Below are 23883 nucleotides of genomic sequence, written 5' to 3'. Positions count from 1 at the left end.
GCCGAGGTGTGCTGAAGTCAAGAAATAAATGGTCTGGCTGTCGCATGTACATTACATACACTACATTAGATACGACAACCAGGATCGAAACTGTTTTATTACAACAGTGGTTCTGTTTTGTAAACAGTGCTTTTGAATTGTGCTAGCGTACTGAAAATTGTTGTCTTATGCGACTGATTTTTTAAATGTGTAACTGGATCACTAATCATATAGATATAAGCGTGTGTAGATGGGTAGTGATGTTAGCAGTTGATGTCTTGGCGGTTGCGTGTAATTAGTAGTAATACAGTAAGAAGCAGTTAGTGGCTACATTACTGTTTTTTGGAGGGGGGACAGCCTTCGTTCTCTTCTTACTGGTTCCATTGGCAGCACGTTCTCTTGCCCGATGAGTGTGGCATTAGTCTACAACCAGACAATCGTCGGAGACTTGTTTAGAGGCAACCCGGCCACGCTGAACGCCTTCTACAGCGAGGATCGATAGCTCTATCCACACGGCATAGCTCCGGATACAGAAGTCACACGAGATTAAGTCATCTGAGTTTGGACGTCTACAAATTAGTTCTACTCTATCTATCCTTTGGCTGGACTGTTCTGTACAAGGGTGGCGCCAACGTACATCTCACTTAACGACTGCAGAAATAGAGAAATCAAGGCTCGTAAGGAAGCATACAAACGGTTGTGTTTTCCTCGCTCCCTTTGCGAGTGAAATAGAAAAACGACTGAAAATTAATGGTAAAAGATACCGTCCGCCAGGCACCGTGTGGTGGCATGTGGAGTGTATACACACATCAAGAAAAGTTTTGCATCACCCCGGTTCCCAGAACTCCTGAAGATAGGTGTTGACTGTGGATATTGTATCACAGACATAGTCTCTTTGACTGTTCAGAGATGTCACTGAACCCGCCCAAAGATGTAAACAACCATGCATGAGCAGCGCCTATTATACGGAGGGGGTCCGACAGCCGATCAGTTCCAGTCATTCCACCAGGAAGGAGGTACACGGCTCGTGTTGTCTGTAGTTCAACCATGCTTAGAGGGTCAATATCGCGGTTTGGCCGCGTTCGCATTGTTACTTTGTGCCAGGATGGGCTCTCAACAAGAGAAGTGTGCAGGGATGTGAACCAAAGCGATGTTGTTCCGACATGGAGGAGATACACAGAAACTGTCGATGACATGCTTCGCTCGGACCACCCAAGGGCTACTACTGCAGTGGATGACAGCTACCTACGGATTAATGCTCCGAGGAACCCTGACAGCAACGCCACCATATTGAATAATACTTTTCGTGCAGCCACAGGACGTCGTGTTACGATTCGAACTGTTCTCAATACACTGCATGATGCACAACATCACTCCCGACGTCCACAGCGAGGTCCATTTTTGCAACCACGACACCATGCAGCCCAGGATTGGCATCACGTTCTCTTCACCGATGAGTGTCGCATATGCCTTAAACCAGACAATTATCGGAGACGTGTTTAGAAGCAACCGGGCCACGCTGAACTCCGGCCGTGGTGGCCGAGCGGTTCTAGGCGCTTCAGTTTGGAACCGCGTGACCGCTGCGGTCGCAGGTTCGAATCCTGCCTTGGGCATGGATGTGTGTGATGTCCTTAGGTTAGTTAGGTTTAAGTAGTTCTAAGTTCTAGGGGACTGATGACCTCAGATGTTAAGTCCCATAGTGCTCATTGCCATTTGAACCATTTGAACCACGCTGAACGCCTTAGACACACTGTCCAGCGAGTGCAGCAAGGTGGAGGTTCCCGACTGTTTTCGGGTAGTATTATGTGGGGCCAACGTCCGCCTCTGGTGGTCACGGAAGGCTGTACGATACGTGAATGACAACCTCCAGCCGGCCGGAGTGGCCGAGCGGTTCTAGGCGCTTCAGTCTGGAACCGCGCAACCGATACGGTCGCAGGTTCGAATCCTGTCTCGGGCATGGATGGGTTAAGTAGTTCTAAGTTCTAGGGAACTGATGACCTCGGATGTTAAGTCCCATAGTGCTCAGAGCCATTTGAACCATTTTGCCATCCTCCACCCGATAGTGCAACCATATCGGCAGCATATTGGCGAGACATTCGTCTTCATGGACGACAATTTGCGCCCCCATCGTGCACATCTTGTGAATGACTTCTTTCAGGATAACGACATCGCTCAACTAGAGTGGCCAGCATGTTCTCCAGACACGAACCCTATCGAACATGCCTGGGATAGATTGAAAACTGCTGTTTATAGACGACGTGACCCACCGACCACTCTGAGGGATCAGCGCCGAATCGCCTTTGAGGATTGGGACAATCTGGACCAACAGTGCCTTGACGAACTTGTCGACACAAATACAGGCATGCATCACTGCAAGAGGACGTGCTACTGGGTATTAGAGGTACCGGTGTGTACAGCAATCTGGACCACCACCTCTGAAAGTCTCGCTGTTTGGTGGTGCAACATGGAATGTGCGGTTTTCATGAGCAATAAAAAGGGCGGAAATGATGTTTATGTTGATCTCGATTCCAATTTTCTGTACAGTTTCTGGAACTCTCGGAACCAAGATGATATAAAACTTTTTTTGATGTGTGTATATAGATGTCGATGTAGAACTGGAAAGGTTGTATTCCAAAGCGGACTTGAACGGAGTGCACGTCCCCCGATATGCGCAAACCGGAACAGTTTCCCGCATATGTTAGTCCACCTGGTACAATAACTCATGAACGTTCAATAAGATTGAAAAGCACTTGTGTTTCTTGAGTAGATACAGTAGCTATGAACGACTGCATCAAATCAAGGGTTCACACTGACATAAACATTTTTATATGAGAAACTCTATCCAAGCGTTCTTCTCACTTTTAAAGAAACATCCTTTGTGTAACGACGTTTACCAAAAGGATAAATCATTACACACAAAAGTTGTATATTCTCTCTTCGTTTCGGACAAATGAGAAGAAAGAATCGGCAAAGTTTCTTACCTGCCAGAATAATGTAATCCTTCGATGCTGGAAATATTATCTTGGTTTCTCCCTGCGACGATGTCAAAACGTCCAGCCACCTGCAAACAAAATTAGAAAAAATGCAGTAGTGAATGGAGTAAGTATAAAAAGAAGGTATATAAAATGTCATATAAGCAACTGAATATTACTCATAAATTAGGAGAGATATCAAAACGGATACAAGAAGCAAAAAATGTTATAAGAATGAAATTACAATTTCTGTGGTGGATTACTGGTTTATATTGACTATATTTTGCATTGTCAAGGCAGCAGGTGTACTAAACAGTAGAGGTATATAGTGTGAAGAGAAACGGTGTGATAAGTCGGAGCAGGGCAGGGGATTTGGACCAAAATTTTCCAAACTACCATCTCTTGAAAATGCACCGCTGTGGAGCTAGGGTCTTAAATTGATAGCCAATAAGCGAAGAGCGCACTGAAGTTTATCCGGTTACCAATCTGTCTAGTAATGCGGTTTTATCAAACTAAACTGTAGCTGCGTTATGTTGTGGTCGTTATGCTCAACTGCACTTCTTGCGCAGTTGATTTATAGCCTAGCTTTAGCCAGTAAACATTACTGAAAATTCACCTCTGACGTTACCGGTCATGGATAAAATTTATTTTGCCTGGCTCTGACCAGTTGAAACTAACGTTCTTAACCATAATAGGTATTAGCTGGGGCAATTTAGTTTAAACGCACAAATATCCGTTTGCTCGGCACTGCTAATATGTCGTATTATCGCCGTAGCTGCACAAGGGTGCGTTTCTGACCCATGGTTTTTTAAAAATTTTATCAATGCGACATCCATTACTCTTCTCTGTCCTTATTATAAAGTCGTTTTTCTCAGCACTGTATCTGAGCTCTCACAGATGCCTATGTTAGTTTTGCACTGAGTGTGTATACAAGCTTTATTTCTTTATTGTCTCTGGACATTATCCGTTTAGCCAGCATCTAGAACGCAACGATCGTAATCGACGAACTTTAGAAACTACATTATACAATAAGTACCACTTCTACGCAGACTTGCAACCATTATCTCTTCCCATCTCGTGCTAATCTATCAATTTCTGCATATTAATTACACATACCATTTTCTGTAATGTATTCTACATATTGTAATATTTGCCCGACCCTATAATTTTCTTGCCTACTTTTCATTCCAGCATCAGGTTACCTATACCTGTATGTCTTAACTGGTGCCCCATCAACCTGTTCCTTCATTTGATAGTGGTTCGAACGACGTATTGCCTCTTTAACTGTTTAAAGAAAATCCTTATTTTTTATGATTTTTCCTGTTTTTGGAAGTAACAGTCACGTAGACTGAAACACGTATGTAACGCAGCAGCGATGGCGAGGCATTGTAGCATCCGTGACCAGAGAGTATGCGCTTGACCGCGCGAGTGTTGCGAGCGGTTCTCAGTCAGTAGTAGTCTTTGCGAGTTAGTTGTCGCTATGCAGAGTAGCAGTCAGTCAGTCGTTGCGAGTCTGTAGCTCTGTCTAGTTGAGAGCAGTACTCAGTCTGTAGTCGTCATGCAGAGCGGTCGGTCAGTAGTAGCAGCCCAGTGCGGTTGTGTGATGTAGGCGGTCAGCAACAATGGTCAAGATGAGGAATAAGGTATACTGTTAATTAATATAATCATTAGATAATGAAAAATTTTATTTATTGTAATTATTCTCCAACAAGTTCCCCAATAATAATTTTTTATTTCAAAAGCATTTTTTCAAAAATTTAATTTTTTATTGAACTAAAGATCTCGTTGCACTTCCCATTTCATTCCACTTCTTTTGAAGAAAAAATTTCACTAGAATCACAAAAAAAAAAGAGAATATTATTATTTGCAATGCAGTTCCTCCGAGCGGTGCGCAACAACAAGAGCAGATATGTGACATCTATTTATTCTGAGGTAAGACTTTAATTCTGATTGTTTTACACAGGGCCAAAGACCAATATTTCGGTTTAATTGAAATTTCTTGTCACTGAATGGACTTTAATTTTGAAGGATTTATATTTGAGTCAGATTGCGAATTTCACGTTTTTGTTGCCATTGTCAGTACATTTCATTGTGGGCAGGTTACGCATAGAGCAATGTCCATTAGCATCCCTAAATAATATTGTCAATTATTATAAATTTTGCGGGGAGTTTACACTCGGCCCCCATTTCTATTAAGTATTGTCCATTATCATTCTTTTAAAATTACGGTGGGGAGGTTACACTTGGCGACACCCAGTCCAGGATCGAATTTCGTTGAGAGTCTTTTGAGCGACAGTCAGATATCTGCTCTTGTTTGCTTAGATATAATTAGGATTTAGCGCAACGCTTTTATTAATCTTGTGACTTTCTCTCTACAGGTCAACGGCAATTTGTTGCTTTGTTGTATTTGTGTGTTGCTTTTGCATTGTGTTGATTTGTTTTGTGAAAAATTTTGACTATTGTAAAAATGCCGCGAAAGACTGTGAATAGTGTATCGCGAAGTATTGTGAATGAAATTACCGACTTAAACAACGTGACCGATAGTAATTGTGATACGCAACGTAATGATGACAATCCTGCGTTCACTAACAATCAGTGCATTCCAACCACTAATGATGACTTTCACCTTAATGATGAACAAACGAACTCAATTGTCTCGTCTGTTAACTTGACGACAATTGATGACGCAGAACGCTCTATTGTAATGAGCGCTGCAGAGCTTAACACACCCGATTTGGAAAACCCAAGTAACGAACAGACAAATTTGTCTAACGAATGTGAACAGATCACACAAAGTACGATGGATCTATTTAATTCCGAAATAGTGACCGACAGTATACATACGGCTGATAAACCTTTTTGTAAATTACAGAATGACCAAATGGTCATACAAAACGCGACAATTGTAGAAACACCATCAAACAGTACTGAGAATAGAGTAGGTAATGTCACCTTGGAGCAATTTATGGCAATATTGATAGATATCAAACAACAGAATGAGAAAACAGACAACAATTTCAAACAACTTAGGGAAGATAACAAACAACAATTTAGTGAACAGGATAAAAAATTTAATAAAATTAACGAAAAACTTGACAATAATGACAAAAAACAAGACAAACTTAGTGAACAAATTAGAGACGTTGCCGCGCAGTGCCATGACACTAAGGAACAGTTGCGCGCGGAAATTGAGGCGTGTTCACAAAAAAATAGCGAAGAAATTAAATCTGTTGCGCAAGAATTAAGAGAAATGCAAACAGTCGCAACAGAAACACTCAGAGACGAAATTAGCGGAGTCGCTAAACAATGCTCTGAAAAAGCTGCACAATTACGGGACGAGTTTAAAGCAATGACGGTAGAACTTTCGCGCACTATGGACGCAAAGATAGACGCGAAATTCGAACAGCAGAACACTCAGATTAACGAGCGCTTTAGTCAGCACATACAGAACAGTGATACGCGTTTCCGCAAATTTATTCAGGATCAAAACAAAGTAAAACGACAAGTCATGGAAACAATCACTGCACAAAGACAAGAGGACAAACGTAAAATATTCGCGAAAGCGAAGACGTATGTAGACAATAATATTACTACAGTGTCCGACAAAATTAATACCATAGAACAATTGAACGCGGAATTACGGGATGAAATTTCTGACCTTAAATCAAAAACAGATACACACACAGTAAATATTCAAACAGTGACAGATAGATTCGAACAATTAGATCTAACACAGGATTGTGATGTTATCAAAGGTGATGTTAAAAAACTGAGCGAAACTACGCGCAAGTTGCAAAAACAGATTAATGCGTCTGATTCTAAAACCGACGATCAGGTTAAAATACTGACTGAAAAATGTGATGAATTGGCCAGTCGTATTGATGCTATCGAAAATACTAATGACAATAAATCAGACGATACTGCACCGGTTTCATTTATTCAAACGCCTGAATTTCAAAATTTACAGCAGACAATTAATGAGATCGATTCATCTAACAACACGTTACGTAGGAAGTTATCAAATTTACAACAAGAAGTAACAGAAATGAAAAACACTTCTGTTAATAATACACAACAGACGCCACTTTATGAACATGTGTCAGACTCACGCAGCGCGTATAATTTGGGTAATCTACAGAGAGTACGGGACTTAGATTCCGATCAACCGCAGTTCAATAGATTCTCTTACGATCCTGAACCTGTTTCATTACACAGAGATGATAATTTCGACTATAAACATTTTCTGTCAGTAAGAAAGTTCAAAATATTTAAAAACGATAGAACGCAGATTCACCCACTGGATTGGATTCAACAGTTTAGCTTTGCTCTTCCACCGACTTGGCCTGTAACACATAAACTTGAATTTATTTGCAGTTTTTTGGAAGGCGAACCGGCAACTCGTATGAGACCGATCGCGAGACAGTGTTACTCGGTAGAGGAATTTCAGAATGCTTTTCTGTCAGCGTACTGGTCGAAGACGACACAGCGCGGAATTAAAGACCAACTAATTAGTTTGCCAAACTATGAAAACTCAAATTTTCCCAGTGTAACGCAATTTTTTGAGCACATGGTACAACAAAACCAGTACCTAAGTGAACCGTACAGTGAATCCGCACTTATACAACTATGCATCTCTAAATTACCACGGTCATTACGAGTGTCACTTCTAACGGGCCAGCAAAAAGAAAACATTTCAGCATTCAGAGATCTTTTACAGCTCTTGGAAGTACAGCAATCTGATTATTCTTTTGTCAACAAAAACTTTTTGAGTAACAACCAAGGTCAACAACAGTACTACAATTATGATCAGGGACGTAATTCCAATCGGAAAGATAACAGACGTTTTAGGAACGACAACTACCAACACTTTCATAACAGGCAAAATTCTAATTATCAATACCGTCAAAATTTTCAGCAACAGGAACCACACTTTAGTAACAATAGAGGTATTTCACAACAACAACATCAAAACCAGCCGGTTAGCATACCTAACCAACAATGGAATGCACAAGGTCAACCAGGCTTTAATGTTCCGCCGCGTGCACGTATAGTCCCTGATACAACAAATAGTAACGTACGTCAGCAAGGAAACAACTACGTACAAAGAAGACAGTATTTCAATTCCTATCGTAATGCACCGTATAGGAATGACTATTACGACAGACGTAAAAATAATGAGGACAATTTTCAGCGAACATATAATAACAGTCGGTCTCACCAACAGCAAAGTCATACGCAAGAACATATTCTCATGAATGAACCCGACAGTAGGTACCATCCAGAGCGTAACACGTCTGGAAGAAGTAATAGGACAGTTCAAATAGTCGAAATGCCACAGAATCCTCCTAATAATAATAACACGTCAGATAGAATCTGACTAGATAGTGTACAGGACGCATCGTTCAATAATACAAGCACTACCTTAGACACGGAAAATGTTGTTCACGAAAATGTAGTTACTTTTGACGACATCAGAGACACTCTTTTACAGGAAAGACCAGTTATTCAGAAAACCATTTCACATCCTGTTATCGAAATTAAAATTGGTTCATCAAAATTCTCAGCAGTAATTGATTCCGGATCACCTATATCAGTAATTAATGAGGAGACTTTCAACGAGTGCAACAAAGAGAATACTTATCCGACGTTACCTTTAGGCAAAACAAAAGTGAAAGGAGCAGTATCGAGTAAAGGAGTAGACGTTAAATTACAGACACATTTATCATTTTGTATCGCAGGTCACACGTTTCACTCTAATTTTTGGATTGTGCCTTTATTGACAACAGACATTATTTTAGGCACGAATTTTCTGGTACAACACGAAGCAGTCATTGATTTTCAGAATTCTTATTTAATGTTAAAGGATGAAAATGTACAACTTGCTTTAGAATTTCAGCACTCATTATCTGCGGAAGAACAAACAATTAACCGCACAGAGGTCATTTCCGCAACACGTGACATAGACTGTAATCCCACATTGTTAACGGATACGTACGTACACAACTATAATACTCCAGACGAAATGGACTACGACGTAATACAAATGATTTCCGATAAAGTTAAAGAGAGTAGTGCAATTACAGACGACGAACGAACGCAATTACACAAAATTCTTTTACAGCAAGCTCCAGTTTTTGACAACATTCCTGGTACTATGTCCGGCTTTATGTATGAATTTCAAGTCAAACCGCATGACACATTTAAAGCAAAGCATTATCCTATTCCATACATTCACAGAGAACAGGTTAAAAAAGAATTGCAGGATATGCTCGACCAAGGAATTATAGAACCAGCAGTTAGTCCGTACATAAACCCGCTACATATTGTTAAGAAAAAAGATGGCTCACTTCGCCTTGTACTTGATTCACGTCACATTAATGACATTATTATTAATGAAACAGATCGACCACAGACATTAGAGGAACTTTTACAGAAATTTCACGGTACAGCTATTTATTCCACATTAGATTTGAAATCGGGATTTTGGCAAATTCAACTTCATCCGAATTGTAGAAAATATACAGCTTTTCTCTGTTTCGGCGACTGTTATCAATTTTGCAAACTACCGTTCGGCTTAACTATTTCTTCTGCAGCTTTTATTCGCGGTTTGAACACAATACTTCCGACAGAACTTAAAGACAGAATTACGACGTATGTAGACGATATTCTTATCGCAGAAGCTAACTGGTCTGAACACAATATGATTCTTGAACAACTGTTACAAACTTTTCATGCACAAGGACTCACAGTTAACCTCAGTAAATCGCACTTTGGCAAAACTTCTATAAAATTTCTTGGACACGTAATTTCAGCAGAAGGCATTGCACCTGATCCGGAAAAACTTCAAGCTCTACGTGACATTACTGTTCCTACAACAAAAAAGCAATTACGCAGTTTTTTGGGCTTAATTAACTTTTTTCGTAAATTTATTCATCACTCTGCTTTAGACACACCCAGATTATGTCAATTAACAGGTAAAAACAGTATTTGGTCTTGGGATAAGCAAGCACACTCTGAATTCATGAACCTGAAACATGCTCTGTTGAATGCTCCACTGTTATCGCACCCAGATCTTACCAGAAATTTTTCCATTGCCACCGACAGTTCCAACACCGCTTTAGGCGTACACATTTTCCAGGAAATAGAAGAAGATGGTTCTACAGTAATTAAAAACATCGCATTTGCAAGTCGCATTTTGTCACCTGCTGAACGAAATTATTCCGTCACAGAACTTGAAACATTATGTGTTGTATGGGCTTTCACGAGATTTCGGCACTTTCTTTATGGCAGACATACCACCGTTTACACAGACCATAGAGCTATACAATTTTTGCTTTCAGCTAAATTTACTCACGACAGATTAAGCAGATGGAAACTATATTTACAGGAATTTAATTTTACAATAGTTCACATTCCCGGTACGCAAAATGTTATAGCAGACGCACTATCGCGTTCTCTCAGTAACAATCAGCAAGACATCGCAACCAACTTCTGCAAAGCAAATTTCAGCGTCATGTACATTCAACAAGTTGCATTTGAAAATTTTATTTCATCGTCATTACAGGACATAGCACAAGAACAAAATAAGGACAATGTGTGGAAAGAAATTAAACACCTTTGGCAAGATAGGAAAAATGTTACGATTAGGAACCACTACACTGTACGCAATGACATTCTGTTTCGCCGCTCTCATCCTGACAGCAACAATTGGTTATTATGCATTCCTGACGAACTGGTTAACAAACTAATTTGGTACACTCATTTAAGTTACGCACATTACGGAGCACGAAAATGTTTTCTTATACTGAGACAGAACTGTTATTTTACCAACATGGAAAAACGTATACGACGAGTTTTAGCGTCTTGTAAAATTTGCCAGAAAGCTAAATCAGACACCACTTCACATATTCCTCCTTTATATCCCATTATACCTGTGAAATTAAGACACATGGCCGCAGTAGATATTTTTGGTCCGATTCCGAGAACTAACAGAGGTTTTTGCTACATTTTTGTCGCTGTTGAGCTCACTTCAAAATTTGTTACTTTCACTCCGTTACGCAAAGCTACTGCTAAAACTGTTTCGAAAGCATTTGTAAAACATTTTCTATTTCATGTAGGGCATGTAATGAAAGTAATTTCTGATAATGGATCTCAATTTCGTAGTAGTGTATGGACACGCATGTTACGAGCTAGAAACATTTCTCCGATCTATATATCCAAGTACCACGCTTCTTCGAACCCTTGTGAAAGATTAATGAAGGAAATTGGTAAGCTGTGCAGAATATACTGCCACAAAAGACATATTGATTGGGATACACACATACTCTCATTCCAAGATGTAATTAATTCCATTCCAAATGAATCCACTATGCTATCTCCGACTGTTATACTGAAAAACGTTGAACCACCGAACAAAATTAAAGAATTAATTGAATTCCCCAAAAATCGTCGCCTACGACACCACGAAATAATTGACATTGCGCTGAACAACATCAAACGTGCCGCAGAGCGCCGGAGAAGACAGCAAAAACAGGTTTGTACACGCCGCGACTTTCACGTTGGACAGAAGATATTAGTACGTACACACTATTTATCCAGCAAATTAAAAGGTAAGTGCAGTAAATTTGAACTTCTATACGCAGGTCCGTATCGGATTCGCAGTATCCCTCACCCCAATGTTGTACACGTCGAAACTTTGAGAACCAGAAAATCGAAAGGCAATCACCATATCTCAAACATTAAACCGTTTATTGAGTGAAACCACTGTATGATTCAACACACTATGATGCCATTTACTAATGCAATTAATTCACCTGACTAATTATTGATGATTATCGTATTTTTTTTTCTTGGCAAGTGCCCGGCAAGGTAAGGTTAGCAGGTCGCTCTTCTTGTCGTTACACATCAGACCGTGCATATTTTTCCAGATGAATTTACACATTTACGACTATTTCTGCAATTATATTTATGTGACTACTTATTGATGATTATCGTATTTTTTTTCTTGGCAAGTGCCCGGCAAGGTAAGGTTAGCAGGTCGCTTTTCTTGTCGTTACACATCAGACCGTGCACATTTTCCATTTTTTTTTGTGTATATGACTGTACTCCAGTTTTGTTTGTATGCACTATGAAATAGTTAAGATATAACACACACCAGTCGACTTTGACATTTTTTTTTGCCTTATGACATCTCAACATCGTGACTGTTTCACATTTTTTTGCTACTGCATTGTATTATTCTGTGTACATTTTTGCATCTGAACACTGTCAATGTTTTTGACATATTACGTTTTCTGTCATGTTATGCTGTAGGGTTAATTATGTTACCATAAACCAGTCATTATCTAGTGGGTATAGGATTTAAATGCAAGACATTAATCTTTGTTCATCAATTTCAGAAAGGAATGATGATTCTAAGAAATAAATTTAACATAAATGGGAATTTCACCTACGGAATAAACGAAAGAAGATGCAATAACTTTATGAGGAAGAGTAAATGGATCAGGATTGGCAGGCATTAACAAGAATATACTATACTCATCGTAGAATAGCAGTCTTAACTAATTTTTTCTTTCAGAATACAAGGTGATTGATGCAGGCTGTCAGACTGAACTACACATCTTAGTTTTAGTGATGAAGTATGCTAGAGATAAGGAATAGTTAGGTAATGAGTAATGAAGTGATTTTTTGCAGATGATAATGAATACTGATGAATAATGATGAAGGATATGATGTTATGAATAATGAAGTTTTTCTTTACAGGTGGTGATAATAATGAAATTATGATAATATGGATAATGAAGTGATGGATAATGAAGTTTTTTCTTTACAGATGAGGATAATGTTGAAGTTATGTATTTATGCTACGTAGTTATTTAAGTATTTGTTGCAGTTTGCTTTGACAGCAGGTGTTACATTGCATAGTAGGATGACGGAAAGTTTTGGAAAGGACAGCTATGGAACACATTTTATACACATTTCACTACTTGTTAATTCGAAGTTCACTACTTTTCAGCATAGTGTGCGTTTCTTCTTTCAGGTCAATAATCCGTTTTTATATTTTTTCCAGGAGAAGTTTTTCATGACACTTACTAAACCTGTTACTTATTATACCTGTTCTAGTACTTGCATTTTTATATTTTTTACCCATTTGTGTTTATCATTTATAAATGTGATCACATGTACTGCCTTGTTACATAATCTTGCTACAGCTGACTCATGACGAATGACGTTACCTATCCTCATTTGCAGCAATAGGTCAAAAGCAAAAAGTATTATGCCTCGGCAATTAATTATCGATCCCAACGCAATGCATTGCTACCAAAAAAAATGTATTACCAGTCCCACATAATGTCACTAGTTTATGATAATTCTGAATAATACTGATCAACTCTGAATAGCATGTCACTCGAGTAATGACCTCTTAATGAGACTATATTCAAAATAATGCTTTGTCACTAGCTAATAACTGCCACTGTTTATTGTAATGCCTGTGATTACTAATGATTTGACTGTAATTAACTGATTTTTAATAATGACTTTGTAATGATCTGAATAATACTGAATGATGAACTATGTTTTATTCTATTCAATACTTGATGGCCACTGAGTGCCAATAATTAATGTCAATCAACGAAATTGTTATTAATTATGCCATTGATTAGCTCTTGTTTCCAATGTTGATACTTTGTAATTTGAAATGAATGTGACTGTTTCATAATGCTTTGTAATTAGGAAAAGACTAATGATTCTTAATAGATTGGAATGACACATAATTAATTAACTATGGTACTGTTTAATAATGCTTTGTAATTAATTAAGGCTACAAATGATTAATTAATTAACTGTAATTAACGACAAATGATTAATTAACTGTAATTATACAAATGATTAATTAACTGTAATTAGACAAATGATTAATTAATGACAAATGATTAATTAACTGTAATTAGGAAAAGGTTAATGATTCTTAATTATACTCTGTAACTGAAAAGAATGCGATTATTTCATAATATTTTGTAACCAGGAAAAGAAGGCTACTGATTCTATGTAAAACAATTAATGAACATTTTTCTGTAATACTACATACTTGGTACAGAAATGTTCAATAACTGGGCTATGAATGCCACGAACTATCAATGAAGACTGTAATTGTCAATATTATGTGACTTGATGTCCTTCACCTCATAAGCTGACTACCCTGAATTACTGCAATGTCCATTTGTCCTGTTTATCCCAGTGATCATGGAGCACTATATTTGGTTTTGCACTAATTCTACGTTGGTGTGCCTTGTAAGAGTGTGGTGTTGACACGACATGCTGTCCACCACCATGAGCGATGAAGACATTATTATGGTCCCACTGTTTGGTGTACCTAATGTACTGCCAAAATGAAAACATGGAACATTACTACGACAGTTCAGTGTCTTGGCTACACTGATAAATTCTGATGGGAAAAGAACTTCAAGTTGTGTCACTTGGTTGTACTACTGTGGAAAGATATGGACTTTTAGAGCAGCTGTGTGCAATCTAAAGTGCTACAACCATGATGCAATCCTTCCCTTTCCTATCCTGATTCTTGTCACATAAAGAAAAATTTTTTTTGGTAACATCATTTATGTTCATAGGTTATACATTTTTCGATTCGCTAAACTCCAGTGTGAGTACACTTATGTCACTGGTCGACATGATGTTTGCCATTATGTTTATTTGTTGTGAAAATACTAAAGACATTTTTCAGTGCATGTGCACTTTGGACATGAATTTTTTTTTTTTGCCATTATGTTTATTTGTTGTGAAAATGCTAAAGACATTTTTCAGTGCATGTACACTTGTCAACATAATATTTTTTGCCAGTCTGTTTATTTGTTCTGAATATGCTAAAGAATTTTTTTCAGTGCCTGTGCACTTTGTTATCTGTCAAATAATTTGTATATACTTTTCTGATTTGCTACTATGTTTTGTACTCACATTTTGTCTTTGTCTGATATATTTTGTACTTAGTGCGTGTGCACAACATTTACTTTATGTACTACATCTAATTATTCTTGCCAGTCTGTTTATTTGTTCTGCATATGCTAAAGAATTTTCAGTGCCTGTGCACTTTATCTGTCAAAAAGTTTGTATATACTTTTTTCTGATTTGCTACTATGTTTAGTATTCACATTTTGTCCTTGTCTGATATATTTTGTACTTAGTGCGTGTGCACAACATTTAAATATTCTGTAAGTTGTAGGATTTTGTTAATTAAAGAAAAATTTTGCCGCGCTTGGCAAGTCCAAATGACTCACCATCGCTGCCAAATTTTTGCCCCCCGAGTGGAGGGTTATGAAACACGTATGTAACGCAGCAGCGATGGCGAGGCATTGTAGCATCCGTGACCAGAGAGTATGCGCTTGACCGCGCGAGTGTTGCGAGCGGTTCTCAGTCAGTAGTAGTCTTTGCGAGTTAGTTGTCGCTATGCAGAGTAGCAGTCAGTCAGTCGTTGCGAGTCTGTAGCTCTGTCTAGTTGAGAGCAGTACTCAGTCTGTAGTCGTCATGCAGAGCGGTCGGTCAGTAGTAGCAGCCCAGTGCGGTTGTGTGATGTAGGCGGTCAGCAACAATGGTCAAGATGAGGAATAAGGTATACTGTTAATTAATATAATCATTAGATAATGAAAAATTTTATTTATTGTAATTATTCTCCAACAAGTTCCCCAATAATAATTTTTTATTTCAAAAGCATTTTTTCAAAAATTTAATTTTTTATTGAACTAAAGATCTCGTTGCACTTCCCATTTCATTCCACTTCTTTTGAAGAAAAAATTTCACTAGAATCACAAAAAAAAAAGAGAATATTATTATTTGCAATGCAGTTCCTCCGAGCGGTGCGCAACAACAAGAGCAGATATGTGACATCTATTTATTCTGAGGTAAGACTTTAATTCTGATTGTTTTACACAGGGCCAAAGACCAATATTTCGGTTTAATTGAAATTTCTTGTCACTGAATGGACTTTAATTTTGAAGGATTTATATTTGAGTCAGATTGCGAATTTCACGTTTTTGTTGCCATTGTCAGTACATTTCATTGTGGGCAGGTTACGCATAGAGCAATGTCCATTAGCATCCCTAAATAATATTGTCAATTATTATAAATTTTGCGGGGAGGTTACACTCGGCCCCCATTTCTATTAAGTATTGTCCATTATCATTCTTTTAAAATTACGGTGGGGAGGTTACAAGACACATCTAAATGACTACACTTGTGTCATTCGGCTGTTCTTTCATTTCTTTTAGGACAGCTCTTTGGACAGTGATTTGGATAATAACGAATCACTAAAAAAAGAATGGCTATAGAGCGAGAATTTCAATAGTGTTAACCGGCCGCGGTGGTCTCGGTTCTAGGCGCGCAGTCCGGAACCGTGCGACTGCTACGGTCGCAGGTTCGAATCCTGCCTCGGGCATGGATGTGTGTGATGTCCTTAGGTTAGTTAGGTTTAAGTAGTTCTAAGTTCTAGGGGACTGATGACCACAGATGTTAAGTCCCATAGTGCTCAGAGCCATTTGAACCATTTTCAATAGTGTTCACAAGGAAATAAAACAACAGTCTAATGACAATACGTCCTCATTTAGTTTATTTTGTACGTTATCGATCCATTTATTTTACACTTTTTCATATCGCAACATTTAAATACGTCCTGCCTATGGGACTTACCATCTGAGGTCATCAGTCCCCAAGCTACTTAAACCTAACTAACCTAAGGACATCACACACATCCATGCCTGATTCAAAATTGCGACCGTAGCAGTCGCGCGGTTCCGGACTGAATCGCCTAGAACCGCTCGGTCACTTCGGCCGGCCTGTAGCAGCAGCTGCAGTAGTACCAATATTGTTAGAATTACCTTCATTAGTTCATAGTATTATTCACTCACAGTGCCACTTCAGATATTCAGATCATTTTAATGCTATTTGTCATATCAAAACCGTTATTTCTTAGGAATCTATGATGTAAAAAAGGGGAAAATAGGCTGAAGGTGTGAGCTGAAGTTTGTGTTAGGGAGGCAATTGGACTAGGGTAGTCTGTGAAGCTGTGTTACCTATACTGCTACGATGGTGTAATGACTAATACATCTGCTTAGTAAACAGGAGACCCGGGGTCAAGCCATCGCACAAATTTTGATTCATTTCTTCGCTTCTATCATTATCGTAAAAAAGGTACTCCATGTGTAAAACCCTGGTCCGATGTAAGAGAGGCCCTGCTGTCCCTAATCAGATCAGACCAAATAAAAAAGTACATAAAAAATTGACAGACACGTAAAAATAAATTAAACTCTCAAAGCAGATATTGCTCTCCCGGTCGTTACGATAGTTTTCTTTGCCCGGAGCCACTACTACCCGGTCGAGTAGCTCCTCAGTTGGCATCACGAGGCTGGGTGCTCCCCGAAAAATGGCAACAGCACATGGCGGCCCGGATGGTCACCCATCCAAGTGTGGCCACGCCCGACAGCGCTTAACTTCGGTGATCTGATGGTAACCGGTGTATCCACTGCGGCAAGGCCGTTGACACTTTTCAGTAAGCGCTCGTAAAATTGCACAACTACACATCGTATCTGACATTGTCCGAAAAGTACGAATATGACAGATGAGACAAGTAAAGAGACATTTCCCACTTGCTCAGTACCCGAGTAGAATAGAACAGGAAATCGCTAACAAGACATTGGTACGAAGTGTGCTCCGCCATGCACTATACAGAGTCTTCCAGGAGAAATAGTCAGTATTCAGGGATAAGACAGGAACGATCATTCGAAGCAAAAAAGTCTAATGGACCTTCAGAGCTATGAGCATTTCTTCGTCTTCACACTGTGAAATAAGTCTCTTCTACTGGAAGATCTTTGCTTTCCATATTTTAAGAGGTGTTAGTATGGATGAAAACAAGAAAAACTGTCCAGCAGACATGGGCTCTAAAATGCGGACCCGAAGAGCTACGAGTACTTGTTCCATCTTCGCTACTGAACAAGTGCTCAAAGTTCTCAAGGTACGCAGTTTAGAGTCCATGTTTACAAGACAATTTTGTCTTGCTTTTCTCCATACTACATCCTCCCAAAATATGGAAAGGAAACAGGCTGCAATACAAAAGATTTGTTTCACAGTAACGAAGGTAGTGAATCGCTCACAGCTCTTGAGTTATGTATTTTAGAGCCCATGTTTACTAGATTTGTTTGCTTAGAATGATGCTTCCTGTCATATCTCTGAATATCGGCCATTCCTCCTGGGACACCCTGCTTGAGAAATACATCTGTAGACGTAGCTGCAATAACTCGTGGTATAGGACCGTACGAACCCTGTAGTACATACGTGAATTGTCGGCCACCGGTGTTGCCTAACAGTACGTAAGCCGCCCCGGCATCACGCCGTTTGTTTACAGCTAGAGATCTACTTGCTGATAGCACAATACCAGAACAATACGCACTGTGCCAGTTCAGCTATCTTTGTCTCAGGTCACTCAATGACAATGCTTAGTCAAGAGAAGATACCTCGCCACCTGATCTACTTGCAAGTCTGCGTCTACTTGCCGCCATCACGTGGTGGCACACTTAATGCCACTTCCTTAGACAAAAAAAATTTCATGAAAAATTTTGCGTCTCTCCTCAAGAGCCAACTTGACGTGACGAAAGAAGGCGCTAAGCCCATAACAGTTACGTTTGTTTCACTGCAATAGTGGTTCGTTATTTCAGTTATGATATAGAATGATAAACTGGCAATGCAGATTGGGAATAGCAAGAAGCATGTCTAAAAAAGACTAATTTGTTAACATCTATTATAACTTTAAGTATTAGGAAGTTACGTCAGGAGTGAAGAAATAAGAACTTTATGTTTGTCGGTGGCATTGTAATTCTATCAGAGATGGCTAAGTATTAGCAAGAATGGACATTGTCCTGAATGGAGGTTTATAAGATGAATGTCCCAAAGGTAAAACAACGGTAATAAAATGTAGAAATAATTAAATCTGATGATTGTGATAGAATTAGATTAGAAAATGAGACACTAACGGTAGTCGCTGAGTTTTGTTATTTCCACAGCTAAATAACATGATGACCGAATTTGAGAGGACAGGCAGTAGCAAGGAAAAGGAGCTCTGAAAGAAGGAAATTTATTAATATCGAATATAACTTCAAGTGGTAGGAAGTATATTCTGAAGGTATCTGTCTCGAGTTTAGGCTTGTACAATAGTGAAACACGGACGATAAACAGTTCAGATGTCCGCCCCGGTAGCCGTGTGATGCCGGCACGGTAGCTCAGCGTGTTCGGTCAGAGGGCTGCGTGCTCTCTGTAATAAAAAAACTGAGTCAAGGAATCAACGCTCAACTTGAACGGATGTCTTGTGGCGTCCGCCCAGACAAAACGCAACGCTCAATATCGACAAAAAAAAAAAAAAATGTCAGCGCGACAGACTGTCAATCCTAAGGGCCCAGGTTCGATTCCCCGCTGGGTCGGAGGTTTTCTCCGCTCAGGGGCTGGGTGTTGTGTTGTCCTAATCATCATCACTTCATCCCCATCGACGCGCAAGTCGCCGAAGTGGCGTCAAATCGAAAGACGTGCACGCAGCGAACGGTCTACCCGGCGGGAGGCCCTAGTCACACGACATTTATTTAACAGTTCAGACAAGAAGAGAATAGAAGCTTTTGAAATGTGAAGCTGCAGAAAAGTACTGAAAATTAGATCTTTGGATCGATTAGCTAATGAGGAGGTGCTGGATCGAATTGAAGAAAGAAGAAATTTATAGCTTATTAATAGTTAAGTTTCTGAGGCTTCAAATAATGATTAGTTTCATAATGGAGGGAAGTGTGAGGGTTAAATCTGCGGACGGAGAGCAAGGTTTGAAGACAGTAAGTGGGTTGTAGTAGTTATTCAAGAGATGAAGAGACTTGCACAGAATAGACTAGAGTGAAGAGCTGCTTAGGACTGACGATCTCTACAACAAAATTAGGACAGCATATATTGTCAATGCAACAGGGTGCAGCCAACGAATGAACTAACATTCACCGGAGTCACATTTTAAGTCTGCGTTACACTGGAAAGTCATTCAAAAGAATTGCCTAGTGCGTTAGTTGCAAGGTGGCAGTGTTAGTGCCGATGGGCCAAGGAAATGGTACGCCCCTCATTCTGGTTACAGACGGCAGCAGCACGTTAATATACTCTTCAGCCGCGTCAGACAAGCAGAAATTGGCGATCTCAGCACAACTTGAGACCACTGCTGCACCCTGAGTGTTACCTAAGGTCAAAATGTATCTTAAGTTGGAAGTGCAGCCTCCTAAAATGGTTTAGCGAAAGTGCGTAACAGAGGTGCTGACTTAACGTTCAATGATACCCAACCCAGTATCTGATGTTGCCTGTGCGTTGGAGTTCCTTTCGGCGATAGACGACCAGAGTTTTGATGGTGGAAGAAATTTTTACCCCCAGTATTTTGCCGACATGGGGATTAGGTGTGGAGGTATAAGCTGTTTGATCAAAACACTTTGAGTCAGTGGCCTATGTTCGGTTGAGAGACCTCTCCACACTGCCTTACTGAGTGAGAGCGTGTGACGATGGTAATTCGTGCATCTGGTAAGGATGGTAAGAACTTCGCCCCTCGCCTCCCCCCCCTCCCCCCCCCCCCTCCCCCCCCGTCAATGTCGCTTAGTCCTGCGTGGTATGAATTCCATACTTTCGTGTAATATTGTAAGTGGGTATGCACAATTGATTTAAAAGCAGTGTCCTTGTAGAATGACAGCATTTTCCCTTGTATTTCCAACGAACGAAAATCTGCCTGTCTCCTGCCTTATCTGTAACTGAACCTGCGTGATCATTACCTTACATATCGCTACAGACTGATCGTAAATGGTGAATTCTTATATCATAGTAACAGGATACTACATTATTTTGTTTACATTTAAAGCAAGTTGTCAGTGTTCGCAAAAACTGGAAATTTTATAAAGACCTGACTGAATATGTTTGTTGAAGCGTAACACCTTTCATCGCGCCTATGTAAGTAATAGACGGTAGCAGGCAGACAGCTTCATACATGAGCCATGTCTCGCATGACAGATACTTTCGGAGCCAGTAGCTAGTTGCAAGTAGTTTCGGCTGTGGCCGAAAGGTGTCAATATCTTACGAACTATGAAATTATCAAGTAGTTACAACAGTATAACTTGGAACTTCTAACTTACCATTATTATGACTTTCATTAATTATTGCTAATTTGTTTAATTATTATTGTGAATGATGGTGGAAATGTGAAGTATTAAATAAATGAACACTTATGTCTATTAGCTGAGTATACGTCAGAGTGAGAGCTGTGTATTGAGAGAGTGAATCATAGTCAGGGGAAATTGTTGAGTGCAACTAGCCATTTTTATGGGACTGCGAAAACAAGTTACATTTTACGATAATTTTGTTATTTATAGAGCGCGTTATTTTTATGTTGGTGGATTTTACAAATTTGTTCTTTTGATAAATTGTTCATTGGTTAAAAGTAGCAGACAGGGGTTTGCGCGGTTTAATACCAATATTGGATTGGCTATGAAGTGCATAAGCTAATCAGGGGCCAGTACGTTCGCGTGTATTTTGTGGGCTAAGAGAATTACTTTGTGAAGTCGATAAGTTCAGTTCGGAGGTCAGCCGCGATCGTGCTCGTACGTGGATATAAGGAACTCTGAATAGAGGCAAAAATTTTGTGGAATAATTATTAAAACTTGATCGAGGAGTGCCGCAAAGTGGACGCGGACGTGTGAAAAAAGACAAACACGTGAAATTCCGATGTAATACGTAAACTGTGACTTTTGAATAACCAAAATCCGCGTTGCGGATGGTCTGCGGAAAGTTGGAGATATTAATTATATTGTCTAACAGGTCATTAATTTACAAGATAAACAAAATGGGTCGCTAAACACTTCCCGGCGATACGCCTGGAGTTACTTCGACTGCCACTGTGCGCGGAGCAAGAAAACCCTTCCGATTAGATGGCTGAACCGAACAGGACCAATTCCGAGCATCTTTAAGTTGGAAGCCTTCGCCTGCAATGGCCCTATGTACTTATGGTGTTTGTGAGGAAACACTGAACAGCGCACCAAGCGAGGTGGTACTTCGGTCGCATTTGGGAGGTGTCGTGCTCAGATCCCCATCCGTTTGCCGTTTCACAAAATCACTTACAGAAAATAGTGGAACGCTTCTTTTGAACAGGTCGCAGGCAAGTTTCTGCACTTGAGCTACTTTTCTAACAAACTTGTAGTCGACGAAACATTGTATCCTAATAATGTACTCCTTGCTCCCACATTCATTAATAGCAGTAGCGTTGACTGTTGTGGAACAGTGCGCGATAGGCCAATAATTTCACCCAGCCGATTCTTTTTCCGTTTGACAACGCCAGGGTTAACGGATCCTTCCTGTACAACCATACCCATTGACACTTCTCCCGTTACCCAATGCACTCTTCTAATTCGTACATGCATCTTCAGATAGGCTACGGAGCGCAAGGTGTTATGTTTTTTGGAACGTGAATGAATTTTTTAGCTATATTTAAAGGTCTTGCTTTACAACAATTATGCGATTTCGGCGCCATCTTCACGTCCCTGAATACAAGAAACACATTTTTGACCTATCTGCACATAACGCAGTAAAATAAAGTAAATAACATTACACATAAAACATCATGTAACAGGCAGTGGCGAAAACAATGAGAAAACTATGGATTGTTGTCTATATCACACTAAAGCCTATCGGCCTTACGAAGTAAAGGCGAAAGCAACGAAAACTAGTGATAAAACACACTAAGCGATCAATGGATAAGTTGTAAAGCAATATTGAATAATAAGGTGTAATCAAATGAAAACCGAACACCCACCACAACGCGACCAGTTAATGGTTTCTTTCAAAACTAATCACCACAGGCGTTAAGACATTTATCCCACAGTAGAAGAAACGATCAATTCCTGTTTCATAGAACGTCAACGCATTTATTTCTTCAGGTCGTCAAAGATGTGAAAATCACACAGTGAAAGATCCGGACTGTACGGAGGATGTTGCAGTGTTTCCAAACCAAATCACTGAAGCATAGCCTTCGTCCGTTGGCAGTGTGTGTGTGTGTGGGGGGGGGGGGGGGTTATCTTGCAACAGAATGATTCAGTCCGACAGCATTCCGGGGCGTTTTGACTTTATGGTGCCTCGCAGTTTCTGAAAAGTGTAGTTCCACACTCAAGGAACTCGACGAGTAGAGGGCCCCTGAACTCAAAGAACGTCCTAACGACCTTACCGGAATTGTAGTGAACAGCTCTGATTTTTCTTTGGTGGAGGAGATGTTTCCACTGTGGCTTTGCTGTTTTCCCTTGAGCTGTCATAATGCTGCCGGGAGGAGTCATCCTGTCGCACGATAATGTCCGTCCCCACATTGCCAGTCGGTAGAAGCTGCGCTTCAGTGATTTGGTTTGGAAACACTGGAACATCCTCCGTATAGTTCGGATATTTCACCGTGTGATTTTTCACATCTTTGGCGACCTGAAGAAATAAATTCGTGTACGTCGGCTTCAGTCGGACAAGGTAATGCAAGGGTAGGTGCAGTTGCACGAGGGTTGAATGAAAAGTAATACCTCCACCTTCGTTAATTGGGTTTGGATGGGGAAATTTTAATAAATCAAACGCAGAAATAATATTTAGAATGTGATCTTTAATTACCAATATTCACTTTTCCACATAATCATCAGCCAATTGGATACATTTCTGCCAACGATGAACAAGTTTTCTGAAGCCGCCACGGAAGAAGTCGACACTCTGTTTCCACAACCACAGTCTCACAGTTCTCTCAGTGTCTTCATCAGAAGCATAATGATGTTCCCACAGATCGTCTTTCATTATCGGGAACAGATGGAAGTCAGATGATGCTAAATTTGGACGGTGGTGAGATTCAGTCTCGTAAGTT

General features: G+C 39.7%; 1 protein-coding gene and 1 pseudogene across 3 annotated transcripts in view; both read right to left on the bottom strand.

Moving 5' to 3' along the window:
* LOC126458331 (uncharacterized) overlaps positions 1 to 23883 on the bottom strand; it is a 499515-nt gene that overhangs the window by 112366 nt on the left and 363266 nt on the right. For all 3 annotated transcript variants that reach the window (XR_007585615.1, XR_007585616.1, XM_050095291.1), the window contains one exon: positions 2961 to 3040. Coding sequence is in view for 1 of the 3 variants with exons in the window: in XM_050095291.1 (XP_049951248.1) it covers positions 2961 to 3040 (80 nt within the window). In the remaining 2 variants the exon portion in view is untranslated. The remainder of the gene's footprint in view (positions 1 to 2960; positions 3041 to 23883) is intronic.
* Positions 17381 to 17497, bottom strand: LOC126458790 (5S ribosomal RNA; annotated as a pseudogene).

This window comes from Schistocerca serialis, chromosome 2 (assembly GCF_023864345.2).
Source record: "Schistocerca serialis cubense isolate TAMUIC-IGC-003099 chromosome 2, iqSchSeri2.2, whole genome shotgun sequence".
NCBI lineage: Eukaryota > Metazoa > Arthropoda > Insecta > Orthoptera > Acrididae > Schistocerca > Schistocerca serialis.
This window is presented reverse-complemented; position numbering and strand designations above follow the sequence as displayed.